This window comes from Pezoporus wallicus, unplaced genomic scaffold, assembly GCF_028554395.1.
Source record: "Pezoporus wallicus isolate ANWC-B61680 ecotype Strahan unplaced genomic scaffold, APGP_CSIRO_Pwel_v1 contig_5261, whole genome shotgun sequence".
Lineage (NCBI taxonomy): Eukaryota > Metazoa > Chordata > Aves > Psittaciformes > Psittacidae > Pezoporus > Pezoporus wallicus.
In genome coordinates this window covers 6,955,003-6,980,963 of record NW_026642423.1, presented here as the reverse complement: position 1 = coordinate 6,980,963, position 25,961 = coordinate 6,955,003, and the positions used below count along the sequence as shown (strand labels likewise).

The 25,961-nt window shown below is 43.6% G+C and overlaps 1 protein-coding gene across 1 annotated transcript in view; it reads left to right on the top strand.

The window, feature by feature from the left end:
- Positions 1-294: 294 nt before the first annotated feature.
- The window catches only part of ADCY5 (adenylate cyclase 5), a 225,479-nt gene continuing 199,812 nt past the window's right edge, over positions 295-25,961 (top strand). The window contains exon 1 of the mRNA XM_057430333.1: positions 295-1,392. Within this exon, the coding sequence (XP_057286316.1) occupies positions 382-1,392 (1,011 nt within the window). The 5' untranslated portion in view covers positions 295-381. The remainder of the gene's footprint in view (positions 1,393-25,961) is intronic.

Sequence of the window (25,961 nt, the reverse complement as noted above, 5' to 3'; positions counted from 1 at the left end):
GGCGCGGCGCGCTGCGATGCGGCTCCCCCGCGGCACTCGGGGCCGCCGCGGCTCGGCTGAGGACGAGCTGCCGTGAGGTGGGAGCGTCCCGGTCCCGGCGGTGCCGAGCTCGCTCGGGGGTGTCGAAGCACCCGGGGCCGACGATGGCGTCTGCCACCAAAGCGCTGCCCTGAGGGTCCCTCCGGGGAGACCCCGGCTCCTTGGGGCGCCGCCGCTCCGGAGGCTTTGGGGGCGTTTGCGGGTTTTGTCTTATTTTCTTTATATTTTTTTCCCTTTTCTCTCTTCTCTCCTTGCTGTCTCTTGGGTTTTTTTTTCCCAGCTGCTAGTCCCTTGTGTCTGCCCGGCGGTTGTCCTCTCTCTTGCTGCCCCTTCCCTCAGGGCATGTCCCGGTCGAACAGCATCAGCCCCCCGGGCTTCGGCGGCCCCGCGCCCTGGGCAGGCACCGAGCAGCACCGGTCAGCCTGGGGCGAAGCAGACGCCCGAGCCAATGGCTACTCCTACCCTCCGGCTCCCAACAGGTCCTCGGGCAAGAAGGCCTCTCGCATGTCGGGCAGGTGGAGGAGCGAGGAAGACTACGAGCCCCAGGCAAGCCGGAGCCGCGGGGAGAGCGGCTGCAGGATGATGAGCTTTAGGTCCAAATCTGCCTGGCAGGAGCATGGTGACGACAGCCGACGTCACCGTTCCCGCCACACGCCTGGTGGTGATTCCCCCTCTGCCCCCAACAATGCCAGCCCCCGACAGCTGGGGGAGCAAGGGGAGGTACGGCCCCGATCTGTGGAGCTGGGGCTGGAGGAGAGACGCATCAAGGCCAAGATTGAAGAGTTGGAGGAGGAGGACGGAGACGAGGGGGACTCCGAGGCCGCCTTCTCCATGGGCAGTTGTTGCAGCATCCTGTTGGAAATCTTCAGGTCTAAGAAGTTCCAGTCGGAGAAGCTGGAACGTCTCTATCAGCGCTACTTCTTCCGACTGAACCAGAGCAGCCTCACCATGCTCATGGCCGTGCTAGTGCTGGTCTGTATGGTCATGCTGATCTTCCATGCAGCACGCGGCCATTATGAGGTATCCTACGTCGTGGTGCTCTCTCTGGCCATCCTGCTGATGGTGGTGCTGTGCATGGTGTGCAACCGCAACAACTTCCACCAGGACCATATGTGGTTGGCGTGCTACTCTGTCATCCTGGTGATCCTGGCAGTGCAAGTGGTAGGGGTTCTGCTGGTGTGGCCCAGGAGTGCCTCAGAGGGCATCTGGTGGACTGTCTTCTTTATCTACAGCATCTACACACTGCTGCCGGTGCGGATGAGGGCCGCAGTCATCAGTGGAGTGGTTCTCTCTGCCATCCACCTGGCCATTTCCCTCAAGGTCAACGCAGAGGATAAGTTCCTCCTGAAGCAGGTATGTGAAACCCAACCGATCCGGGTGTTCACTTAGCAGCCCCCACCTGCCTGCCACGTTAAAGGATGAGGAAAGTGTGGCTGTCTTGGCTTCCACAGGCCTGCCTTATGGTGGAAGGCTGACGGAGCTTTCAGTTGAACCCCTAGGTTACCTGCTACTGGATGTTGTTGGGATGTTGTACAAAGTGGTGGCTAGCCTGTAATCTTGCTTTTTTTAAACAGCTGTGTTGTTTCGTCATTGCTGCTTTCCATTAAGGCTCTACATGTTTAAGAAATGTGCCTCACTGGTTTCCTGTGACCACTGCTCCAGCGCTGTCAGCTAGCCCTGCTAATACCCTTCAGTTGTATTTAATATAAACAGCTCTACACTAAGCACACCTGTGGAATGGTATCCTTGTGTGCTGCCCTGTTACTGAGAAATGTGAGGAAAGTCTTGCTATTTTTATTAGCTAGAGGTTATCCTTGTGTGCTGCTTCTGAGTCTGGGTTTGCTGTCAGCACAGTGCTTGCTTAGGTGTCAGAGAGTATACTCCATGGGAATGTGCAGTAAGCTTTTGGTTTAGCAGGAAGGTGTTTTGCTGGAAATATCTACAGTGAAGAAACCCAGAGCTCATATACAGCCAAAAAAAAAAAAAGAAAAGCTTAAAAAAAAAAGTATTAATGCAGATTATTGTTTAGCTGTGATATCATATTTAACTGGAGCAGTTCAGTTCACAGGAACAATAAGACTATTATTGAGTGCATTACAGTGCAATTTTTAATTACCATATCTGTATAAACAGCAGTAATACAAGGCGCCACTCGTCAAGCGAAGCAAGCAGCCTTGGGGCTCATGTGCTTTAAGCTTACCAGACACCTTGGGAATCAGGAAACCATTGACTTAAAATGTTGCAGCTATGTGTTAATCATCATCCTTCTGTTGAACAGGACTTGGAACAATTATGAGCCTGCTCCAAAGTCAGCCCTGATGCTTGTCTGTAACTGGGATGGTTTATTAAAATCAGTCCTATCACTAATAGAAAATAAAGTCTTGTGCTTACAGTGCCTGCTGTGAGTCTTCCGAGTTGGTTTAAGCTTTACCTAATGCAGGATCAGGAAAAGTTGCAGGGCTTAAATAAAACTTCAGTGGGATGCGGCTGTCACTGCTCTGCTCTACAAAATAGCTCATGAAATTACTTTTTTCTCGCCCCTGCCCAGTTAAGCCTGCTTGGATAGTTTCTGGCTTTGTTCTTCGTTTGTTACAGATATTTTTATAAACAGTACATGGCATATTTTTCTTAGGCTTGATATAAATGGCTTTTTGTGCACTTCCAGCCAAGCATACGCTGTGAGCAGGACAGTTGCTATTTTTCTGCCTGACTTGGAAAAGTTTGCTAATGGCCTTAGCTCCTCCTTGTCCTGCAAAGCCTTGTGCGTGCTCTTAACTTTACAAACTGTGACTTGTCCTACTGAATTCAGTGTGTTTGAGGGTGTTTTCTTGTGTATGAAAGCAAAGTTCATCATGATTGTGCCCAGAAGACATCAATCTGTTACAAGCAAAGTTGGAGGATGCTAGCAAGTGCATAAAATATTGTTATGCTGGAAAGTATGGTAACTGTATTGTAATGGGAAGGAACCTAAATCCCAAAGGCCAAATGATTGACTCGGTAAAGAATTTGGGGTAGTTACAGTTCCCTCTCTTTCCAAATGCAGCAGGGTTATTTGTAAGAGGTTGGACTTGTGTATAAATGTGCACTTGTCAAAGGTAAAAGCACGGGCAGTAGGTGATGGCACAGTATGCACAAATCTGTGCATTATATGGTTGCTTTCCCTTTCATAGTAGCACTGGGTTTTGCTGTAATTTGACAATATATGCTCAGTTAATGAGGAATATCTTTAGAGTATTCTCTCCTATTTTTTCAAAGGCTGAGTGTCTCTCCATATTGCCATTTATTTTTCCTACTAACACCAAATGCTGATCTCTATCTTGCTGTGGTCTACATTGGCATAGCTCTTGCTGAATTCAGTGGGGTTGTACAAGGCCAAGAATGAGATTCCTTGCACATTTGCGTATGAACATGAGCTGCTATCTCTGGCTGCCTGATAGAAAAATCTATGTCTGCCGAGCACATCACCTCACAGCTATTCACAGGCCTTCCTCACTGAGGCTGTATCTCGTTGCCGTGGAAATCTGTTGCGTTCAGCTCTATCCCACTGATGCAATCGAGCCCTGTTTTCCCCCCTTAAACTACTAAGGGTAAAGGCAGACGGAAACCAGATCAATTGAGAAGAAGGGGTTAAGTTGTTTTCAGTGACTTCACACTGGCAGTCACATTAGCCTGGGTTTTGTGGAGCAGGAGTGGATGTGAATGTATTTGTGACTATGTGACCAGATGGTTCGTTATCCACGGCAGTCGCAGAAGAAAGGCTAGTTAGGATGTGTATACCCTTTTCTCAATTTTAATGATATTTTAACCATAATACTTACACAGGTAGTTCTTTGTGCAGGCTTTCTTCTTTTAATCTTCACCCAGTAGTTTCTAAGTCAGGAAAAATCATATACTCTTGTTATGATGCACTAACATTCAAAGCTGGCTGACTCTTGCGTAGACTTCTGAGTACTTTTATGAGGCTCACAAGCCTGTTAAAAACTTTCCTGCTTCTCTTTCTCAAGAGGCTGAAATTCTTAGTTGTATGTCCCTTTGGGGAGAAAGGCTTCATGAAAGGATTAAGGCAGTCCAATATTTCTGAATCAGTAAGGTGACATAAGTAAAGGTAGCTGTGATTTTCAGTCTTAGCTAGGTGTTTGCTACCTGGACCATTCTGGAGTCTGTCTTTTGAAAGAGTGCCCTGAGCAAAATATACCTTGCAAAAGCAGCAGGTATATTTGGTACTTCTACAAATCTGATCAGGTAGAGGCAATGACCTTGGCTTCTTGAATTGATTTTTGATTAAAACAAAAATGCTAATTAATACAAATCACTGCATTATAGTCGCAAGTTATCCAGTGATAAGGGAGGGAAGAAAAAGAAATCACGTGTTTGAGAATTGCCTCACATCCAAAGCTTGCTGTTGGAAACAGAACACATTTAATGTATGACACTCTACCAGCTACAAATCTTGATTTCTTGAAGGGTTGTTTTGTGTACCTATGTGTTAATCCTAGAGGGACTGATTTTGGGTTTACTGGGGAGAAGATGGCTGCATTTGTCTTCAGGTTTGTGTCTTTGTGTTATTCTGGAGCAGTTTGGATTGCCATTATGTTTCAATGCACACAAGTCTATGTCTTTCTCTCTTTGTGTGTATGTCTCTTTTTAGGCCAGCCTTTTCCACGTGTTGGTTTTGCTATACTTTCTGGCTCTGAAAATACATTCAGCTCCATGATGCGTATAAGAAGCTTTTTATGCGTGAGTTAGACTATCTTAATACTTAACTGAGAAAGACATATACCATTTATCAATAAACTGTCTTGCATTCACAATAAAGATGTTACTAAGATGAAACAAACTACCTAGCTAACCCACTAACTTGTACAGACACATGGCAAGAACTTCCAGTGGGTTGCAGATGCTTAACTGAAGTCATGTGAGTAGACTAGCTGCCCTCAGTGCAGATGGTCTTGAGTAAGCACTGGCATTTTTGTAAGACTAGGGGCTAAGGGACAGGGAGTTTCACAACAGAGTTACTGGGCTCTGAATCAGCCTTTAAAAGGGATGGGGATTGTGTGCGGGAGTGGGTGGAGGACCAGGGGTAAGGGATAAGAATGCCATATACAAACATCAAACAAAACCCTGGACTGAGGTTAGATTTACTCCTGGCTTCCCATCCAAACCTGTTTTATTCTAATTTTCTGAGGTTCCTTGTTCAAGGATATAGTTAAGCCTTTGTAGTTTATTAACTTGGTGTGAGTGGGTGACTGTTAAGGTACCATGAAAACAGAAAATTTGGGAAAATAAATACTTTTTTTTTTGCCTTGTGTTAATAACCTTATCGAAAGGGAAACTGAAATGCTGTGATCTCTTTCCTCCCCAAATACTGCTGCAAACCTTCTGCAAAGGATCTCTGATAGCACAGTTCTGAACAGCTAGCCCAGCACATGGCTCTTTTTTATGACTCAAGGCTCCTGATGTTGAGCTCCTTTCTTGCTCCCTTTCTATATGGCTCCATCATAACATTACATTAGTACTCTTCATCCTTCACATCTGAGAACTGTGTGAAGATTAGCTTTTCTCCCTGGCAGTCCACATTAATGGTACATGATTGATCTGCAGCCGCATGGTAGCACTCCCAAAAGTCTAGCATTTCAGTTTAACTATTTCTTGGAAGATGTTGGTACGAAAACCTGGGCAGTCTCTTTTTGCTTTCCCTAAATAAGCTGTCACTTTAGCAGGCCTAAAACCAACTTATTACTGCAATAGGATGTCAACTTGAATCTTGCGAATATCATTTAGCAGCTTTTAAAGATGCTTTTTAGATGCAATTTAAATGGCATTCAATGAGAAGCTAGTCATATAGCAGGAGTAGTACTGTATGTTCCATCTCAGCCTCACTGCTTAAGATACGTAGGTGATGAACTGATTTTGAGACTAGCACGTTTTCAGAGGTGCGTTATTCAAGTCACTGTATTGCGCTTTCATTGTCTTCAAATGGTCTTTATTCATAACAAAATAAAGATGATGTTAGAAATAAGGAAGATTTTACCTGAAATGCAGGTAGATCTGTGTCACTTTTTTCAGGGTTGTTTGTTGCCTATCTTACTTTTGTCCACCTGGAAAACATATTTAAGTAATGTTCATTTAGGATGTGATTTTGGGGCACTCAGCCACATAGGACCAGATACCGTGTGCCTCAAACAGCACTTAATGTTCTGTTCTGCATAAACATTGATATCAGTAGAGCTCTTGTATAGTAATATGTGCTCCAGCACTGCTAACAACTGAGGAATCTGCCCGAGTAGCAGTTTGACTGAAGTTAGTAAAAATTGATGATTTGCAGTCTTGTGTCTGGGGAATGGGGGCAAATGCCAACCTGAAATATTCAGTAACTGTTCCGTTGATAGTTGCCTCCCTAGTGTAATTCTGTAAAAGAGATAATTAATTAAATCCCTGAGGTATTGTCTATCAATTAGTCCTTGGTAGGAATATTGTTTGTATCTCTTGGGAATGCATGTGTTGCTTGGGGTTTAGGAAGGTGCATCTGTTTTTCTTATCTCCTAAATTATTCTATGATCTGGCCACCTTCTGATCTCCTTCACTTGCTTTATCCTCCTTCCCACCACCCTGCATTAGTTTGATATTTCACTGTAATATTTCCTGGTATAAAAAAAGGTTAGTGTAATAGTGTTTAAGTGCTATGCATCTGATTTCCTCGCATTCCTGGATTCTTAATAGGTTCATTGTCTCAGTAAACTGACCCATTTGACTAATTTCTCTCAGCCTTGTGGAGGCAATTGAAGTCATATAGCTGGCTTGGAAATCAGTGAATTTAAGATGAAACCTAATGGGGATAATATAGGTGCATTGCTCTGCCAGATGCACTAATTCTAGCAAAAGGCTTGTCCTTCTATGCATGTTTTATGGCACACTTGAAAAGGCAGGGTTGTTAATTCTGCTTATTTCTGGAGAGGGGCAGGTATTTCAGCAAAAGTTGGGATTCATTGAGATGCATGAGGCAGAAGGATAGCTATCCATGCCCTAATCTGACAAAGCACTTGTGACTTGTCCTTCAATGTCCTGGGCTAAATTACTTGGTTTGATATTGTGACCCCGCTCCTCTGTCAGAGACCTGTCCAAGGCAGGGCATATTACATATATGTCTTCTATGACTAACAGCATTGAGATGATTTATAAACCTGAATGGCACTGAAAACAAAATGTTGATTATCCTAGAGCTAAGGGCTCAGTGGAACTGGTCGTGCCCTCTCAGAGCCTGACTGGCTCAGCACTCCCTAAATGCCCTTCTGCTCCAAGTTTGCTGTTGCTTGGACAGTGCTGCCAAGGTCCAGGGTGGAAGAGGACTGGGACTCTGCCCAGCTGGAATGTGAACTTTGGGCACCAGACTGTTCTCCAAATGCATTCAGTTTGTGTTTGATTGGCTAATCTTTAAGTCATGCACCATACTCCCCTCGCTGTCTTTTAAGACAATTGGAACAATTGCTAACTTTTTAGCCATTGCGGTAGTTGGAATAGTTACAGTGTTCTGGGAATAGCTGGTTTTGTCTTCATATTTTAGTACTTAGTGGATATTACTCTCCTTTTCTAACCGAACTAAAAGAACTTTTCTTCTGTCCTGATAGAAGAGGTAATGAAAAATCTCCAGCAGCAGCTGAAACACTGAGAGGTAAAAATTGAAATGATTTTGACAGCAGCTTCCATGTGTGTGGTAAAGTGGTTCACCCTGTAACTGGTGGTAGCTTCCGAGAACCTGTGCTTTGAAAAGTTCATGTCTTTTTAATTATTATTTATTTATTTTATTTATTTTAATTTTTTATTTTCTTTTTTCTTTCCTTCGCAGGTGGGTGCGGTTCAGAGAAAATACCCACTTTTGTTTGGGGAGGTAGAATACAGGGCTCCAGGTTTCACTAGCCTTGGGCAAGCTTTATCTTCCCATCTGTCTTATGCTGTAGGATTTACGTGGCACCTTGCTCAGGTACCCGGAAAACGCAGCGCAGAGGGAGCTGGAATGCACCGGAGTCTCTCCCGAGCCTTCCAGCTGCTACATGATTTCAAAATGTGTTACTTTTTTTTTTTTTTTTTTTTTATGCAGCCCAGAGGGTAGGACCCTGGGAAAGTGTGTGCAGGGAATGGCTTCTGGGAAGTGAGTGGGCTCTTGTGTAACTGCTGTGTGACTTTTTCATCTCCTGTGAGTCCTGTGTTTTGATGTGGGATATACTTGGTGTTAGCTCCTTCCCTCCTTGTGAAGTCTAGCCTGGTGATCTGAATTTGTGATATCTTGCATCCAAAGGATGCTCTTTCTTCTTTTTGTTTTGTTTTGACAGTGATGATACTTAAAAAAAGTTTTTGTCTTTACCTGAGATGTGTTCTGCTGCTGCCAGAAACTTAATTTGATTCATTATTATGGAGTCCTCAGGCTACATAAAAAACCCAAGGGGAAATCTCATGTGAATGAAAAAACACAACCCCAAAGACATTAAAAAGGATAATTTAGCTATGAGGGGGTGTGAGAAAAAGACAAGAATTTTAATGTTTGTCTCCTGAGCTCCGAAGTGTTCTCACCTTGTCATAGGAAAATTTGAAGCTTCTAGTACTTAATAAGATTACACATAAAATGGCTGTTAGGCCGAGGCAAGAGTCAAAATGCTTTTTAGGACTTGCAACTAAGGTAAACTTGATAGTTTATGATGGTGAAAAGTCTTCCAGGTTCATTGCTGGGAGGTACAGGAATGGCATCATTTAACAGAGCTGCAGGAGAATTTAGCATGCAATGGTCATCTTCTGACACTTGGAGAAATGGACTGAGCACAATTTAAAGCTCTTGCCTTTTGCTTTCAACCTTGCATTTAAACATGCAGAAAGTCCTTATCCCAGCAGAAGCCTGGTAGTTAGACAAGCTTGTGAAATGGTTCAGCCAGAGATGGTCTTTTTTGCACCACAGTGATGATGAATTTACATGTGGTAACAAACCCCACAGTTTAAGAATTCATGGACAGAGTTGGCGTTGCCAACAGTATTGCTTCTAGTGCCAGGCTGGCCTCACTGATACCAAGCAGGATTTTTGTTACAGCATGCATTATAAAAAGTTTCATTGTATTGTCAGGCTTTGTTCTGCAAATAAAATATCTTTATGTACTTTTTTCTTCATATTTGTAAGTCACTAATGCAATTATGATGTATCCTTACTCTCTTCTCCAGATATCATCAACACAAATAATGTTTATGTGTTTAAGATATTATCCAGACTGTCTGTAGTAACAGAACAGTGTTGAGCAAATCCAGTGTGCACTGCATGGTCATCATTTGTGGCTTCTCCTTCTTCATAGCAGCACAAATATCAGAAGAGAAGTGTATTTCAAAGCACCTTCAATCTTACCCTGATTTTGTTTTTAACTCCCCTAGCTAAACTGTTTCTTCTGCAGTTTGAATGTTGAGTTTTCAAATTAAATATTAAACTTCCTTTACTTTTCAGGAAGAGTTTTACACATCCATGCAAGACCCATAAAAATTTTTAGTGTGAATTTGGCCTTTGTGGTACTGCTGTGCTTGGCTATCATCTTCCCTTTTCCTGGGAAACTTTGCTTTTGGGAGGTTCTTTGCAGAAGAAGTACATTGGGAGTACATCTTTGCAGACTGTAAAAAAAGGACTGTGCTGATGCAACAGAGGAGGAATATAAATGAAGAAAGGTTTGTGTTTCTTTTTTTCTCTCCTTGTCCCCCCACCCCCAGTTAGAAATTGATCTCTCAAAGCATCAATTTGTGCAAACTGTTTATTCCTTAAGTGTGTTTGCAGCTTGTGTAAAACACTGTTTCATTTCACAGTCAAAAGAAAAGGCTATGGCATTGCTTGCAAGAATCTGTCACAAAACATTGCTAATGCAGACAGGTCCCTAGCTGTATTTTCCCTTCCAGAAAAAGCCATGACTTCTTCCCTTTATTCCCTGCTCTAGACTAAACGCTACAAACACTGATCTCTGTGTCCTTCAAACTCTGAAAACTGAATTCTTAGAGCTAGCGATATGGTAAGGGACTACTCAAATCAGTATTTCTAAAAACAGTAATTTGCTGGTCAGCCCACAGATGACAAAGCTACTTAGACATGCTTGCTGAGTGATGAACTCTTTCCGTTTGCTGGGACGTACCCAACGGCAGCTTTGTGTGTATTCTTGCTTAATGTGTGGGCATTTATGCACAGAATTGTACAAATGGGTGGCCATGGGATATGTTATTAATGAAGATGTTTCCAACTGAATGGGATTTTTTTTTTTCTTGGGCAGGTCGTTACTAGTAATCTAAAGGAAGACAGGAAGAAATGCTCTGTGGTACTAAGAAAGGAAGGTACTCTACAGTGTGGAGGGTGACTGTGTAATTAAAATGTCAGTCTCACTCATGCTAAAAGCTAACTGTAGGCTTTCAAACCGTTAAACATGAAGTAGGTTACTAGTGTGGGAACTGCTGTTGTGTGGTGAACTCTGGGTCTTGAGGCCAGGAAGGATGATTGAGCTTGTTTAGCACTACTCGTTCAACAATTCTTCTCTTGATTTCTTCTGTTCTCAGGGTATGGAGGAAAAAAAAAGTTTAAATGCTGAATTGTACAGTATTTGTCGGTTGAAAAAGCAATCTGCAGTGATTTCTGAACTGAAGGTGGACTGAACCAGTACTTTTTTCGTTTCCCCTCTTAGTAAGACAGGATTGTAACACCCTGTGATGGAAGATGTCAGGAGCATTTCCTGCTCAAGATGGCCACATCTACTTAAAACATAACACAAATGGTCTTGTTAGTTTGTGAAGGGGCTCTGACATCATGCCCAGATTTCTGACTGGGTAATTATGTTTTTTCCTTTAAAACTGATGTTGGATATGGCATTTTTCTTTGCTCCATTTCTATTTTGGACTTTTTAGCAATACACTACCAAATAACTGCTGTGTATACATGGGGTTTACTATCATATCTGAGAGATTTGCAAGGCTGTTGACAAGCCAGAAGAATGAGGGAATACAGCTCAGGCTTCTACCTTCTTAGTTGTGTTGGTGTGCTGAAGCAAGCATCACACCTTTGATATAATAGATTCACTGATAACATTTGAAAGCTACACAACCAGAGATGGTACAGATAAAGGATACTTCCAGAGGTCAGCTATACCATCCCACTGAAGCAAGACAAGACCATGTCAGCCTAAACAATTTGTGACAGGTACTAATCACAGATCCACCTGAAATACACCCTCCTTTGTATATGTGCTCTTTGGGGTCACAAAGATACTGATGTGCTTTCTTGTTTAGTTGTTTGTTTGTTTGTTTGTTTTTTAACCAAACAAGCAAGTAGAGCCCTAGGTGTACATAAGATAGTAAAAATGTGATGTTCATGACTACAGCTCTCTTAGCTGAAACTGGCTCCTAGTTTCCTTCTCTCACCTATCTCTCATTCTCACCCAAGGCCTGCAGTTCTCTATTTGTCACAAAGAGTACATTTGTGTGACAGCTGGGTCTCAGACCTGAATGAGGCCTTCTTGAAAGCGCTGCAGTACAAGCAATAGACTTGGAGATTGTGTCCTTTCTCAGGTGACTTCCTTTTCAGTGCCTAGTCTTTCTCAGCCGTTAGGATAGGTGTACTGAGTGAACTTGCTAGCACTCCAGAGCTGCTCTGGATGCTCTTTAAAGTGTATGTTTTTTGCAGCTGTGGTCCAAATGACTGTGAACAAATACCTGAGGAAGTATTTCCTGAAAATATTTTCATCTCTCATTAGAGAAAGTTAGGAGACTGAACTTTTTGTTTGTTTGTTTTCCTTCTTCCATAATGTAGATAATGAGTATCTGGCTGTAGTCATTACTATAAAGATTTGTCCAAGTAATGTTACCTAAGAAAGGTAACCCTGGGTTGATTAGTCAAACTACAATATAGAGCCCACTAAGTGAAGACTGTAGTCCACTGCTGAAATCACCTTACTCTTTTATTTTAGATACAAATGGACATGGTTAATTTAATTCACTTCCAGAGGGAATGCAAACTAAATAAAGTCATGCTTGTTAAAAGGAGTGTTCACACACTTCAAGTTCACACAATTGAAAAAACTAAATAATTTACTTCAATTTATTTTTATTAACTTTTCTGAGCAAACGAATCTTTAGTGTAATATCTCCAGGGTAAGACTGTAGCTTGTGTAAGTTAGGAGTACTTTATATTATTAGTGCATTGCATATATATGCCATTTTCTATTAGAAGAGGTAGTGTCACCGTCTGCTATGTGTTTACCCCCTTAGCAAGGGCTTGGGCTGCTTGTGGTAGGGACAGAGTCAAGAGAGGAGCTTATCTGTCACTTTCAACCAGCCCTTGGCACTGTTACCAAAGCTCTTTCTCTGAAGCCTGGTCACAAGTGTCTCCTCGTACAAAGAAGCACTGCTTCTGTGCTAGGGACTGCTGCAATGGCTCACGACTCATCCTTTGCAGATAAATTATATGCTTTCAGAGCCTGGCCTCTAGTTTGGACCTGAGAGTAATTTTTTTCATTGTCAATTCCTTAGCAGCTGTGACTGGGACAATATACTGTAAGATGTAGATCCCAATCTTGGATCCCAGATTGTTAAATGCAGAAGTGGCAGGTGATTGTCTTCTGTGTTTTCTTTGGGAGAAGCTCCTTTGGTTTCTGTCAGCTCTTGTTCTGTTTAAGTCATTTGCAATGCTGTGTGTGCTATTTAGCCAGTGCATTTCTGCAACAGAAGTATATACACTATATGTAAAACTTAATGGGGAAAGGTGCTCACAGCTTCCCACTCACCAAACCTCCTGCTGAAGATTATTGGAGAAATATTGTGCTCCATTCAAATGGGTGGCATCGTAGCATTGGTTTGCTGGTAGAAACTTAGTGCTTCTGACTGGGCAGAGTGGGCGAAAGAGTTGACTTCCTCTAAGTAAGGAGTTAAAAAACCTGAAAGGTGCCTTCTGCACTAACAGCCGCCTTAAGCAGAACTGCAATTTCATGGACTGAGTTAACTTTTGACTCCCAGTGGCCAGGATGCCTCCTTCTCCCTCTGCTATTCCTTGTCCTATCCAGATCTAACAGGAATCTTACCTCTGTTCAAACCTTACCCTAAATCCTGCCTCGTCTAGTTTTTATTTGGCACCACAACAAATGAGTTGGAATCTAAATGCGTTCTGCCTATCACCAAAAATACCTTTTTCCCTATGGCTGCTTGCAAGGTGCCTTTAACTTCCCTCAGGGCTTTTCTGTATGAAGGGACAGCTGATGTAGAACAATAGTGACTTATTTACACTGATCAATCCTCACTTTACTGAAAGGCATCTGTCTTGTACTAGGCACCCTGCAGTGCACATTTTTCAGAGATGCTGGTGGAAGATGTCTGCAGTGTCTCCTGTCTCTCTGTCCAGCCTGACTCCTTTGTAGTCCTGGGGGAAAAAAAAAAAAACAAACCCTTGAGAAGAAATACTGCAAAAAATGATTAGTAAGAGGTGTATTTTCCTCCTCTTACTCGTGTGATAATGGATTATTAAGGCTTTGGTTTTCCAGAGTTTTCGTTGTGTTCTCTAGCAGCAATACCTGCCAAAGAGACTGTCAAACTCAGTAACTGAAATTTATTTTGCTCAGTTCCAGCAAAGTTAGTCCATTTGTGTGGACCAAAATAGTCTGGGAGGTGCACATATGCACCTGAGCTGGCAGATCTGAGGGGTGGGTATCATCCAAGCAGATGTCAAGGAGCTAGGGGCAAACACAGATTCAGCTGAAGGAGGTTAAGGACACCATCCTGATAGCAGCATATGCTGCTTTCAGACTTCACGGGAGGCAAGGGCATAAAGCTGTTTTTCCAGGAAACTCCTAGTATAACAGGAGAGAAGATGGCCAAGTCTTTCCACCTGCTGCAGCCCACCTTTCCTCTCTTGTTTCCTTGTTTCCACCTCCTCAATGATATGAACAGCCACAGGAGAAGGCTCCAGGCAGTGCACCTCTGTGTTTCTACTGCCTGCTGGTGCTTATTTTTCTGGTGTGCTTACTGACAAAAGGAGAGATAGTGCATAAGTTACCTGCAGCTGCAGAGATCTCCATTGCTCCAAAGTGACACCAGAGAACAGTTTGTTTTAGTGGCTGTTGCCTCCTCTTAGCTTGGTAAGAGGCTCCAAACTTTGTTAATGCATGGAATGTCTCTAGCAGTCTGGTTGAAACTTTCTTCTTTGGTCTCTAAATAAACTGTGATTGATAACTTTTTTAATAAAGGACACTGTCCCAATTCTCTGCATTTTGCTTTGGTACAAGTGGAGGTTGTGATGAGAGCATGATCCAACAAGCATTACTTTGGAAGCCTCACCTGCTGCATGGGATTCAAGTAGTGCCTGCTCCCTTGCACTTCATGTGAGGGCAATTAGTGCACGTGCATGGCAATTAGTGCTGCAAATGAAGTCGACACGGGTGTACTCTGCCTCTTTAATGGCTTGCTTTCCTCCTCTGCCAAAAGAGCAACCAAACAGTCTCAAAGGAACCTGCTGCCTTCTGATATTTAATTTGCTTCAGGCTTACCTTGGCTTTCTGCCTCTTTCTTCTTCTGCCTAGCCTGGCCCACCTGCCTGTTCCTGCTACTAGTGCTGCAGAGGAAACTATACCCAGTTCTAACAAATCAGGTCATTACTTGCCCAACATGCCACAGTTTGGCCTTGCAGACCTCCAGCACCATCTCTCCCTGACACACTTTGTCACTTCGTTTCTGACCTCTTTTCAGTAGAATACTGGGCTGGTTTCTGATGAAATGTGCTGCAGTTGGCATTGCCAGATAAAGAAATATGCTTGTGGGAAATTGCAGAGCAAGTCTCCTGCTGTCTTTTTGATTTAGGTACCGTGGTGATGGGGGCCTTAAAATATCTGTGGTAGCCAGTGCTAATTTGTGACCAATGATGACTCTCTGGTGGTATAGATATATGTGTGCTGGTATAGGTACGGTGTGTGTATAAGCTCCATCTATATGGAGTTACATGATGTGATTCTTAACCAGACTGTTAACTGTTCTGGAAGATTTTTTTAAATGAGACTGGATAGCAAAACAAAACTGCAGTTGAATACTCAGTGATTGTAGTAAAAGTAAGGGGTTAAAATACTAGAAGAGACCTTTTAAGTCACTGACAGTAGGAGGGGGACATGGATGTGTAGGTGGAGTATGTTGATTTGGTCATGAAGTTTTGGTGCAGGCTTTCTTGTATGGCTTTCTTTATTGCAGCAGAGCACCTTGCACCGTGGACCACCCATCTAGGTTTGGTTTTTGAATGCCTGACAAGTAATATCTTTACAGTGTCTCCTAATATGTTTCTCAATAGGAAACTGATAGTTTATGATACGCATTTTTGAGCTGGAAGCTGTGGGGTTTTGTTTTTTTTTTTCATGGGGGAGGATTGCTCTGTACGGGAGAATTGAGTAACCAGCTTTACTCTGAGTGGATGCAGTAGGCAAGAAGAAAAAGTTTAGCATTAGCCCCTGAAAAACAAAAATTGCCTTAAGAGAACCCCTCCACAGAAGATGATACATTGGGTTAATGGTGTTACTTTGCAAACCTTTTTCTTATGCACCGCTGATTATTGAGACAGTTCAGATGTGGGTCATTTTTTCTTACTAAGTAGGGTTTGACAGAGGTTCAAGCAAGCTGTTGGTTTCTAGATAATGTGGGTTGAGTGCTGTTTTACTGAGGAAAAGGAGAGGTTTTTACTTAGCTGTCATTAATACTCAAGTGTTCCTTCTTTTTTGTGTGCTGAGGTTCTGCATTATTATGCCGCTAAATGCTTTTGTAATAGTAGTGTGCGTTGAGCTGTGATTTTGTGTCATCAGGACCACTAGCTTGTTTGATTTAGAGAGGTGGATAGAGGTTACAAGGGTTGTGCGAGCCCCATCATTGCAGCTGCCTTCAAAGCCAGCTCCAAAATTCATGAAAAGCAGCTGCCACAGAAGCACTTCATGACTTGGGAGGAGTGGGGACAGGCAGACAGAAACTGTGTGTGGACAGGACTGTATATCCCTGCTCATGAAGTAATGAGCATATGGAACAGACTGTGGTTGAGGAGGTCTTGAGGGGTGGAATATTAACTGCGGTGAAAACAATCCTGCAGGAGTGCATGTGTCTATGCTGGCACTTCGCACGTGTGTCGTCATGGAATTTTCAAAGAGGGCCCTAAACAAAACAGCTTTATGGAAGAACAAAACAGCATTGTCAGCAGCGGCTGAGGAAGCTGCGCCAGCACCTTTTGCCATAACCGTGCTCTGAACTGACTGGTTCTTGTTTGCAGCATTTCTGTGGCTATTGAATGCACAGCTGTATGTTAGCATCTGCCTTAAAGGCTTTTATGAAACTGTGGTATAGAAAGCAGTGGCTGTGCTTTGTTTGGACTTTTTCAAAATCCAACATTTTTAATATTATTTTTTCTTCTCTTCCTCACACCCCCAACTAGAATAAGTTGTCCAAATGTAAAAGCATATGGAACAGTGAGATATGTTTTTCCCTCAACAGCTGTGTTCATGAGCATTCCCTTGCTTTGAGTCTGGGAGACTGTATTTTAGCCCACTGCAGTGATCATGTGTCTGATCCCAGGTTTTGTTCATTTAATCTGTCCATTAAGGTGTTTGAGGAGTGATCTGATCCTACTGGAAGAGCATGCACAGAGCGTGTCTGTCTTGATCATGTAGGAGAGACAGTGCCAGATGAAAGTGAGTTTTGGTATGCTGTGCAGCATCCGGGGAGGTTTAGACCGGATATTAGGAGAAATTTCTTCAGCTAAAGGGTTGTCAGGCATTGGAACAGGCTGCCAGGGATGTGGCTGAGTTACCATCCTTGGAGTTGTTTAAAACACTTGCAGGTATGTCAGGGACATGGTTTAGTGGTGGACTTGGCAGTGCTAGGTTAATGGGTAGACTCGCTAATCTTCAATGTCTCTTCCAACCTAAACGATTCTGTGATTCTATCCTGTATTTGTCACAGTGAACTTATGGAATAAATGGTTTGACCCATCTGCCTCACAAGACAAGCTGAATGGTTATGGATTCCTGAGGTCCTTGGCTTTTCAGCCTCAGTAATGAGGGAAGGGGGGAGAAGTCTGAAGGAGTAAGACCTTCTTCTTGCATCATCTTGCTTTGGTTAACCTGTGAAACAGTTTCCAAAGCCACCTTTACCTGTAATGTCTAGGCATTCAACATTGGACACCTCAGGCTTTTGAAAGGTCCCAAGTGGGTCTTCTGAATTTTAGCATCTAATATCTTCCTAAAGTGCATATTTCATTAACTAAACAGTGTGACTGCCTCCTCTTGCCTCTAGTCACTTCTACAGAATAAATAATAAGCTTGTGGGCTTTTGTATTTCCTGCTGTTCAGTCAAGCTTTTGGATGTAGCTGCCCTTGAATAGGCATGAGGTGCATGCTACAGCACCTTGATTACTTATGTCATTGGCAGTGGAAATTGGTGTGGTAGATCAGAAAGGAGTCTCACAATGCCTTTGACTAAACTCTGACCAGACTCAGAGGTGAGCCTGTCTGTTGGGTCTTGTTAAAGCACAGAAACATTTTCAGTGGAAATACAGTCTTGAATTTGGATGCTGGGAGAGCAAAAGAGGATAAGTTACTATGGAAAATACTTTGTGTGTTGGCCTGAAGAGGAAGGTCAGGTTCTGTGCTGTTGTCGTGGTTTAAGCCCAGCTGGTAACTCAGAACCATGCTGCTGCTCGCAGATGCAGATGAAGGGCAAGCATTTAAGATTCCTAATGGCTGGGGAGCCCGGTGAGGTTCAAACTGGAAATGGGCTGTGAAGGACAGCATGTGTGCGAGGAGACAGTAAGGGCAGCAGACTGGAAGAAAAATGAGGAAGGTGAGTTAGGATGGTGTATGGAGCTGAGGAAAGGCAGTTGTGAGACATCACTTGGGGTTGTTATTTTTCAGAGTAAACTTGTTTCTGTTCTTTTGAAAGCAAGGGTTGCTTTAGCTCTGCAGCAGTATTATAATAGACCAGAACAACCAATTCTTCAATTTTCTTCTCTCCCTCAAACAGAAAAAAACATTACAAATCGGTTGCAAATAAAATGAATTGTGAAGTTTTTCTTAGCTCCTGATGAGAAAATTCTCATGAGCTGGCTGATTTAGCAGTTTACTAGCATGCTGTGTAGGATGCAGTTAAGCACAGAGCTTTGGTTGTGGCAAAGGGATGGGGCACCAAAATGGGCCAACTATGCCCAAAGCCCTGCAGCTGGCTTGGAAGGGGGCAGTGGGTATATAGTAACAGGCTAGCAGGTAAAGACTGCTCAAAATTGTCTGAAGGAGGCTTCAAAGAAGAAGGTGAAGGGAGGAGAAAACAGGGGGCTGAATGGAAGAAACAAAGACAGATTGGTACTCTGAAAATGATACCCAAGGTGTCTCACCATGGATCTTATGCTGGGAATAGCACTTATTGAAGTTTCCTGGCATGCATGTGCTTGTCCTCTTTTTGTCGTGTGACTTCTCCATAACAAACATCCCTCAGCTGGGACTGACAATGGAAAAATTGTAGGAAACTTTCACCAAACAAGTCGGTGGTAGTGCTACCTCCTGTTTTGCTCTTGAGCTTTTCTGTTTTAAAGGAACCATCTGCTGTATAACTGTAAACACAGCAGACCGCTAGCAAGGTTTATCATCCCAGGATCAGTTTCCATCTAATGCAAACTGCTGGCAGGCTTCTGTGCCCTGTGTTTGTGTTGCTGTCATCACCTCTTCTTCCAGGCTGTGATCCTGTGGAATTGGGCAAAGTTAAATTTGCAGATCCCAAGCTAACCACAGTGTAGTGAAGGTGCGCCCTCTTGTCTATGCAAAATTGCCAGGAGCAGGCAGACCATGAATATACAAAGCTGGCGTATCGCTTCAGCCACAGCCACGTTGGATGTTAGTGTGGCTCTGTGTGTGAGCCAGGCTCAACAGCTGACCAGGTGCATTTTGGTTTCTCTTTGCAGAATGCTTTGCAATGTCTAGTCCTGTCAGGAAACCTTCGGCAGCAAAGCAGAGAAAGCACTCTGCAGAATCCTTTTTGCTGTTGCGTGCCTTGTCTGGTGGCATAGGTCAGCAGTTAAGTGAAGAACTGTTACTTGGAGGGATTGGGGTCTTGTGCTATGAGATTGTGGGGTCTTGTGACTTTGCATAGGGCATGTTTCACACATCTTTCTTCTCATGCTTTTGTTGAAGTTGTGTTTTACCTATTGAGGCTTCTTCCAGAAGGAAGGTGGAAGCTGCCAGGGTTAGGTGGAAGGAAGGAGAGAGAGATGCTGAGAATGAAAGAGTGACAACTTAGTTCATTAAGATGGGGAACTCTGAGGGGGTTTGTTGGAGGAAGCACTGACAGGAGATGTACAGGTGTGATTTCTCCTTAGCAAAAGAGAAATCTGGCTTGGCTTAATGCTCACAATGAACCTGCATAGCCTGACACAGCCACCAAAAGAAGTGTTTGCTGTGGCAGCACAAGTATTTTTGTGGCATGCGGAGATCCAATCTGGGAACTGTCTGGATTTGAAATTACATGGGGAACATAGAGGAGGACAGTTGTGGATGGTACAGGGAAGGCAGGACATACAACGTACTTGCTAGTGCTTGTATAGGTGAAATTGTGAATGGGTTCAGTATGAGTGAAACTGGCCAGAATACGGTTCTTGAGGTAGTTATTTCTGGTTTAATACATCTAACTCATGGGGTCTGACCTGAACTGCATCAGCTAATTGAAAGACAGAGCAGTTAACACTTCCACTGTTAACAGACAGGCCAGATCATAGGGCTCAGGAGGCCCCAAGTCCTGAAGCATGTCTTTAATTTAATCTTTGGTCTCTAGCAACTCGTTTTAATTTATCAGTCTCATCTTTGATAAACTGAGGAGGAAATTAATGAATGTTTATAGAGACCACGCCACAAGTGATACGAGGAGCAACTAGTTAATGTTTAGCAAAGTTATCCTGAAGATGAGGAGTGGTATACAAATGCTGTTCTGACTGTATCAAGATTACTCTTGAAAGAAAAATGCTATTTTAAAGAATGCTTTTCTCCACTTAAGCTTACAGCAAGAGCTATGATTAAAATGTAGCCTTATATTGACCCATTGTCCAGCTAACATACAGAACTGCAAAAGCAGAGGTGTATATCCCTACAAGCTAAAGAGAGATGCATGTCAGGTGAATGAAGACAGGAGAAAGCCAAGCTAAAACGCACACAGAGCAAAGTGACTCAGATGGCAGAATGCCCTAAGGAAACGTTCAACAAGGCTGATTCATTAGCAATCAAACAGTCCTTTTTCTTTTCCTGCCCTGCTATATTTACATTTTGAAACATGTGCATATCTCATGGCAATGGTCTTCCTAGCTAAAGTGTTCTTCTATATGGGAGAAGGGAAGATTTTGTGATTTATGTTTGATAGGCTGTGAAGCTTGAACTACAAATGAAGCTTTCTTCAGTGCGATACTTGTATATAGTCTTTAAGGTGTTGTTAAATCTTGTGCTGATAGATAGCATCACGGAGGTTTGGTCTGTGATTTCAACCTGCCTAACAAGAGCACCTAAATTCCAGGCCTGGTGCAAAAAGGAGAGACCTCAAATTTGACAGATAATCCACACACATCCTGGCTTTTCCCGAGTATGCTGAAGCATCATTATACCTATTAATCTTTTTGCATCCAGAAATCCCACTGAAACCAAGGGGTTATACAGAGTTGCATGAGCCATTTGGACTATTGAGACCCATGCTCTAGTCCTGTGGAACATTGGCTGTCCAGTAGCATCAAATGCGAATCTCTGATTTCTGTGTGGCACTCGCAGCAGTGTGCTGTGTCATGCTTGCAGGGCTCATGCTGTTAATGTGCGAATACGTTGAGGTTTCCTGCATCGGTGTTGTGCTAGCAACAGCCACCAGCTCCTGATTCAGTTTAACCCAGGCATGATGTGGGCAGACTGGTAGCTGTGATTTACAGGGCTTTGTTGGAAAGCCTGTTGTCTATCAACACATTGTCCAGGCAGCACAATAGGGCAAGGTAAGCACTGGAAAAGCAAGGTCAAAGAGCTGACAATAGCATATTGTATTGCGTGACCCTGAGCAAGTGGTTTACATGCCTTGCTCCTGCTATTCTGAGTTAAACCAGAATAGTGCTTGCTTTTAGAAAAAGTGTTTTACAGTCTGGGGGTGGAAAGCATTCATCTGAGTGTGAAGTATTTCTGCTGTAGAAAGGATTAGTTTCACTTGCCATAGTTTCCCATTCCCAGACCTGGTTTTCAGGGAGATCAGATGCACTGGTTCCTTTTGAAGATGGAAATCTCTTTGTAGGTGTTCTGTATTTCATTCATTGTGATCCATCTGGAAATGCATTTTGGAACAATCAGTTTTGTTTGTGGCTTTGGCTGGATTTACATTCTCCAAGTAGCAGAGTGTGGTTTGGGCTTAATATGGGATGTATGACCTCTTTGCCTTGGTTCCAGCACAGTTTGGGAAGGGCTGGAAGGAATTCTCTGGATCTGTAAGGCACTAGCAAAATAGTACATGCCTAGCAGCAGAAGCTACACTGAATAATTAGTTACCAGCCACCTGTGTGGTATAATTTAGTGGTCTAAAGCAGCAAAAAAAAAAAAAAAAAAAATGCAGAGTACCTTTTTCTTGTAGAGGATCACAACAGATAAAGCTGATTTATTGTGGAAAATCAGTTACTGGTTGAGGGTGCTCCTTAGAAGTGGTCTCTCCTGCTCGGTATTGGTACAGTGGATTGTCAACTTTCATGGCATTGTTTGCTTGCTCTTGCTACTCCATGACCTTTCTCCGAATTCAGAAGCTGTTGCCCGGTCTGCCAGTCTGTAAGGGAATGGCACGCGTACCTGCCAGGTGAGCCAGCACCTTTCTAGGCAATGTGGTGCCTAGAAGAATTGCAAGAATTTAAGCCTGTTAAGCCACAAACTCTCTTAGAAGTTGGGGTTTTTTTTGCTCTTCAGTGGGACAGGACCAGATATTATAATTAACCTCTCCCCCTACCTCCCAGCAAGCTTTCCGTTGAGTGTCTGCATTTTTAGATTCCGTCTGTCTGCGGTCCAGCCCCAAGACAGTTAATTTTAATAAATAAATAATGATAAAAATAGTCTCCGAGGACTTGGCAGGCATCAGGCCAGGGAATCTGGGCAAGTAGCCAGCAGCTCTTCCACTTGAAATCTAAAGTTAACTCAGCCTATGGTGCTCATGTCGTCCTGTTCAGATTATTTCTTTGAAAAGCGCCTTTCCCTTCCCCACCTCAGAGGGTGCCCTTTGCCTGCCACCTTCTGGTGTGTGTTCCAGGGCTACCGTGGGAACATGGGACTCTCAGCCCAGCACTGTGGGGGAGCACCCAGTCAGAAGCAAAAGGCTGCAGTGTCAATGACCCCTCAGTGAAGGTGGGGGCATCAGCTCAAGCAAAAAACTCTGGAAGTGCCAAAACCACAGAAAAGCCACAGCTGGAGCAAGTGGGCTGGCCACGAGATTCAAGGGTGGAGGAAACCAGTGAGTCCTGGCATTTGCAGCGCTAACTACATGGTCTGTTCTATCCGATTTTTCTGCCAGTGCTACATAGGTTGCAGTTTTATCCCTGGGATGACTTGCTCGTTGTGTGATGTCCCATCCCACTCTCCCAAGTTATATCTCTGGGTAGGAGCTGACACACCACATTCTACGATTCTATGCCTTCGTATTCCCATTTCCTGTCATGCCATGTATTTACAGCATATGGTTCTAGGAGCTGAAAGAAATCCATCTGAATCCTAGGCAGGCAGCTACCACTATCAAGAATATCTGGAAATTTACGTATCCAAGAAAACGCATGCCCTCTGGTAGAAACAGCCTGCCAGCAGGTGGGAAGGTTTAGAGTAAAAGAATTGAGATTTCTCCTTTTTGGAGAATCAAAGGGGCCCATAAGAGCGAAGCTGTCTGGACTTACCCACACACAAAAATCAGCGAGATGCCTGCTGAGAAGTCAGAAGTACAAATGGAGACCCGTACTTTCTCACCCAGCCCTGCCAGGAACACTCCACAAACAAGCCCTGCTTTGCTCAAGTTGGTCGATAGCTATTTTAAACCCACCAAAAGGGTCAGATTTGCTTTTCTGTAGGTATGTTCCTAAAAGGGTGCTCACATAGGAGCTAGTGGTGACTGGGTTTAACTCTAGCTCCCACAGGCTTTAAAAATCTTTAGCATGGGATAATCAAACATTCCCAGATTAGGTACACACCTGGTGCAGGCATGGAAATTCCAGCAAAGGCTGGTTTGGGGCATGGTACCTTTGTTTCACTGGCAAGGCTGGGCATGGTATCTCTTTTCCCCCCATTTAGTTTTATCGTCTGTGTTAGTAGTGCATGGCCTAGAGAACTGGCAAGGTAACAAAGATAAATGCACTTTTCAGATTTCCAGACCCTGGGGCTGTGTCTGTCAGTAGTCTCACCTGGTGCTGAGAATGTAAAACAAGCTGTTCACAGCTGGGGGGCAGTTAGCTGGCAAGCTAATGAAGAGGAGGTACCTAAAATACTTATGTCCCCAACTCCAGGGACCAACTCCAGGTGATACAGGATAATGAGGGAGAGGAAATCCCCTTGAATGTCCAAGATGTCTGCCCACTTCATGCCATCTGGGAATGTACATTTTCTGAAGGAGGCAGGGTAGTGAACTGGGGAGCTACACCCTAACACCAACACACTCTGGCTGCAGGAATGCAGGATGTGAGCTTCCACTGCCTACAATAGGCCAAAGGACCTTTAGAGGAAGGGTGCTGAGAACATCCAAGGAAGATCTGTGATTTGGCACAGGCTAGAATTACAGTTCTCTTTATCTGTTTGGGGTTATGTTTGTTTTTTTTTTAATCTGTTTTAACCATGCATTTAGAAGCCACCATGTCCTGTTTGTACACTGTTCGTATAAAAGCCTCACAATCCATGGATGAGGCTAAAGTGAACTCTGGGTGAAACTTTAGTGCTTAATCTTTCTGAGGCAAGTGAATCAGCCTAAAGCAGCCGTAAAGAATCAGCCATCTCAGATGTGTGGGGGAAGTCAATAAGGGAATCTGGGGTCTCAGCTACCAAATTTAGGGAGGGAATTTATTCTGGCAGGAGCAAACTAGCACCACTCCTGTGAAGGGCTGATGCAGAAGGAAAATCAATGGCCTTAGCTGCATCCCTGGAGCCTCTTGGTACTTGGGAACTCCGTAGCCTTTTCAGGGTGACAAAAAAACAAGTGTTAATTTTGAGCACTTTGTAAATGTTCTTCTAGTGGGAGAGTCCTTAGTTTCTATTACAAAGCTGAAGTGGCAGGGCAATACACTCTTTTCCCTTGGCACCAGATGCACATACTACATCAGTGGAAAAGTGAGACTTCTTTCAGATCTTCAGTGGGGTAATGATGGGGGTGAGTAAATTGCAAGGGCTGCTTTCTAGCTGGAACAAATCCATTTCGCACAGAGCTTTGAGTGGGTCTCATCTCAGGGAGTCTTTGTCCACAGTAAAAGTTCCTCCTTGGCCTGCAGCATTATTGGACTGATTTATCTGACCTACTGTGGAAATACATTAAGTTGGACAATTCTAGTTATGACCCTGCATAACCTGGAAGGTAATGGATTTCCTTTGGTTCAGCAGCTATCGTAGAGGAAATAGTTAAACGCAAATTCTCAGAAGACTAAAGTATTTTGTGTAAGGAACTCTTACTCTATGAGCTGCAGCAGCTCCCCTGGTATTCACACGGACACAGGGCAGCCATGCATTAAAAGAGTTGGTGCATTTCAGTTAGTTAATAGTTAAGTACTTGGGTACTGCTGCAGTGACTGCTTAACTTTAATAGTTCTTTGACTTCTGAGGGTCTGGGATAATGCTGATAATATGTACTTACAGTTTCTATTCCCTGCATAGCTGGAACAAAATCCTTTGTGTAGGTGTGGGAAGAAGGGCTGAGTGGATTTTATATCCAAATATAAGGTAGTTATAGAAGAAGGAATCATAGACTTCACTGAATCAGCAAAGCTACCCATATCTAGTCTATGAGGGCTTTAAATAAAAATACCCCTATGCCAGGGACAGAGAGGAGCTCCTGCCAGGTCAGCATGCAGGGTGGTAACTGTGAGGTCAGCAGGCTGTCAAGCAGAAGCTGAAGCAGGCAAACAAATTACATCTTGGCAAAAAAGTGTAATTAGGAAAGAAAGGCTATTGCTTAGCTGGCTGAACACCCTTCCCCGTGCCATGTATCCCAGCCCTCTAGGATGGATCTTCCTACAGTGCAGCCCCCACTTATCTCTTTACCAGGAGACATTTGCAAGTAGACAAAACCAGAACAGCTTGTTCTGACCAGCTCAGGGAGGCACAGCCTGCAGCTCACAGCAATGACAGAGGGCCAGTTAACCCCTGGGATAACCCCATCCAAACCAATGTCACATTCTGGAGTCCCTTGCTGTTTAAAGAACAATGGTGGTCAGCCTCTTGAGCTGCCATCTTCACCAAGCTGGGTCATCACAGCAGAGAAATAAACTTCATAGCCTTTGGCAAAAGCGTTTCAACTGCAACCGACAGCAACTGTCTACATTTCTGCTGACAAATCCCACGTTGTTTTCTTGACAGAGTTGCAGCCACTTTCTCTGTTGATTCAGTTAAGTTTTGCCTTATTTCTCTGCTGTTTTAACCGCCCCTCCATCCAAGAGACTGGTCTGCTCTTTCGGTTTCTGTCTCTTCACCAAGCTGTTGCTGCATACAGGAGGAGGGAGTATCATTGCTGTGTCCCGTGGCTATTACTTCTTGTTGTTGTTGCTTCCAGTAGCTCTGACTCATTCCCTGTAACTAGATGTTTTTATTTAGTAGTGATCACCGTTTCTATTGTCATTTTTTCCCTGGTTCTGTCATTCCTGCCCTATTGCGTCTTCCTGATACCTCTAGCCACCATCTCTTTTTGTGTTAATG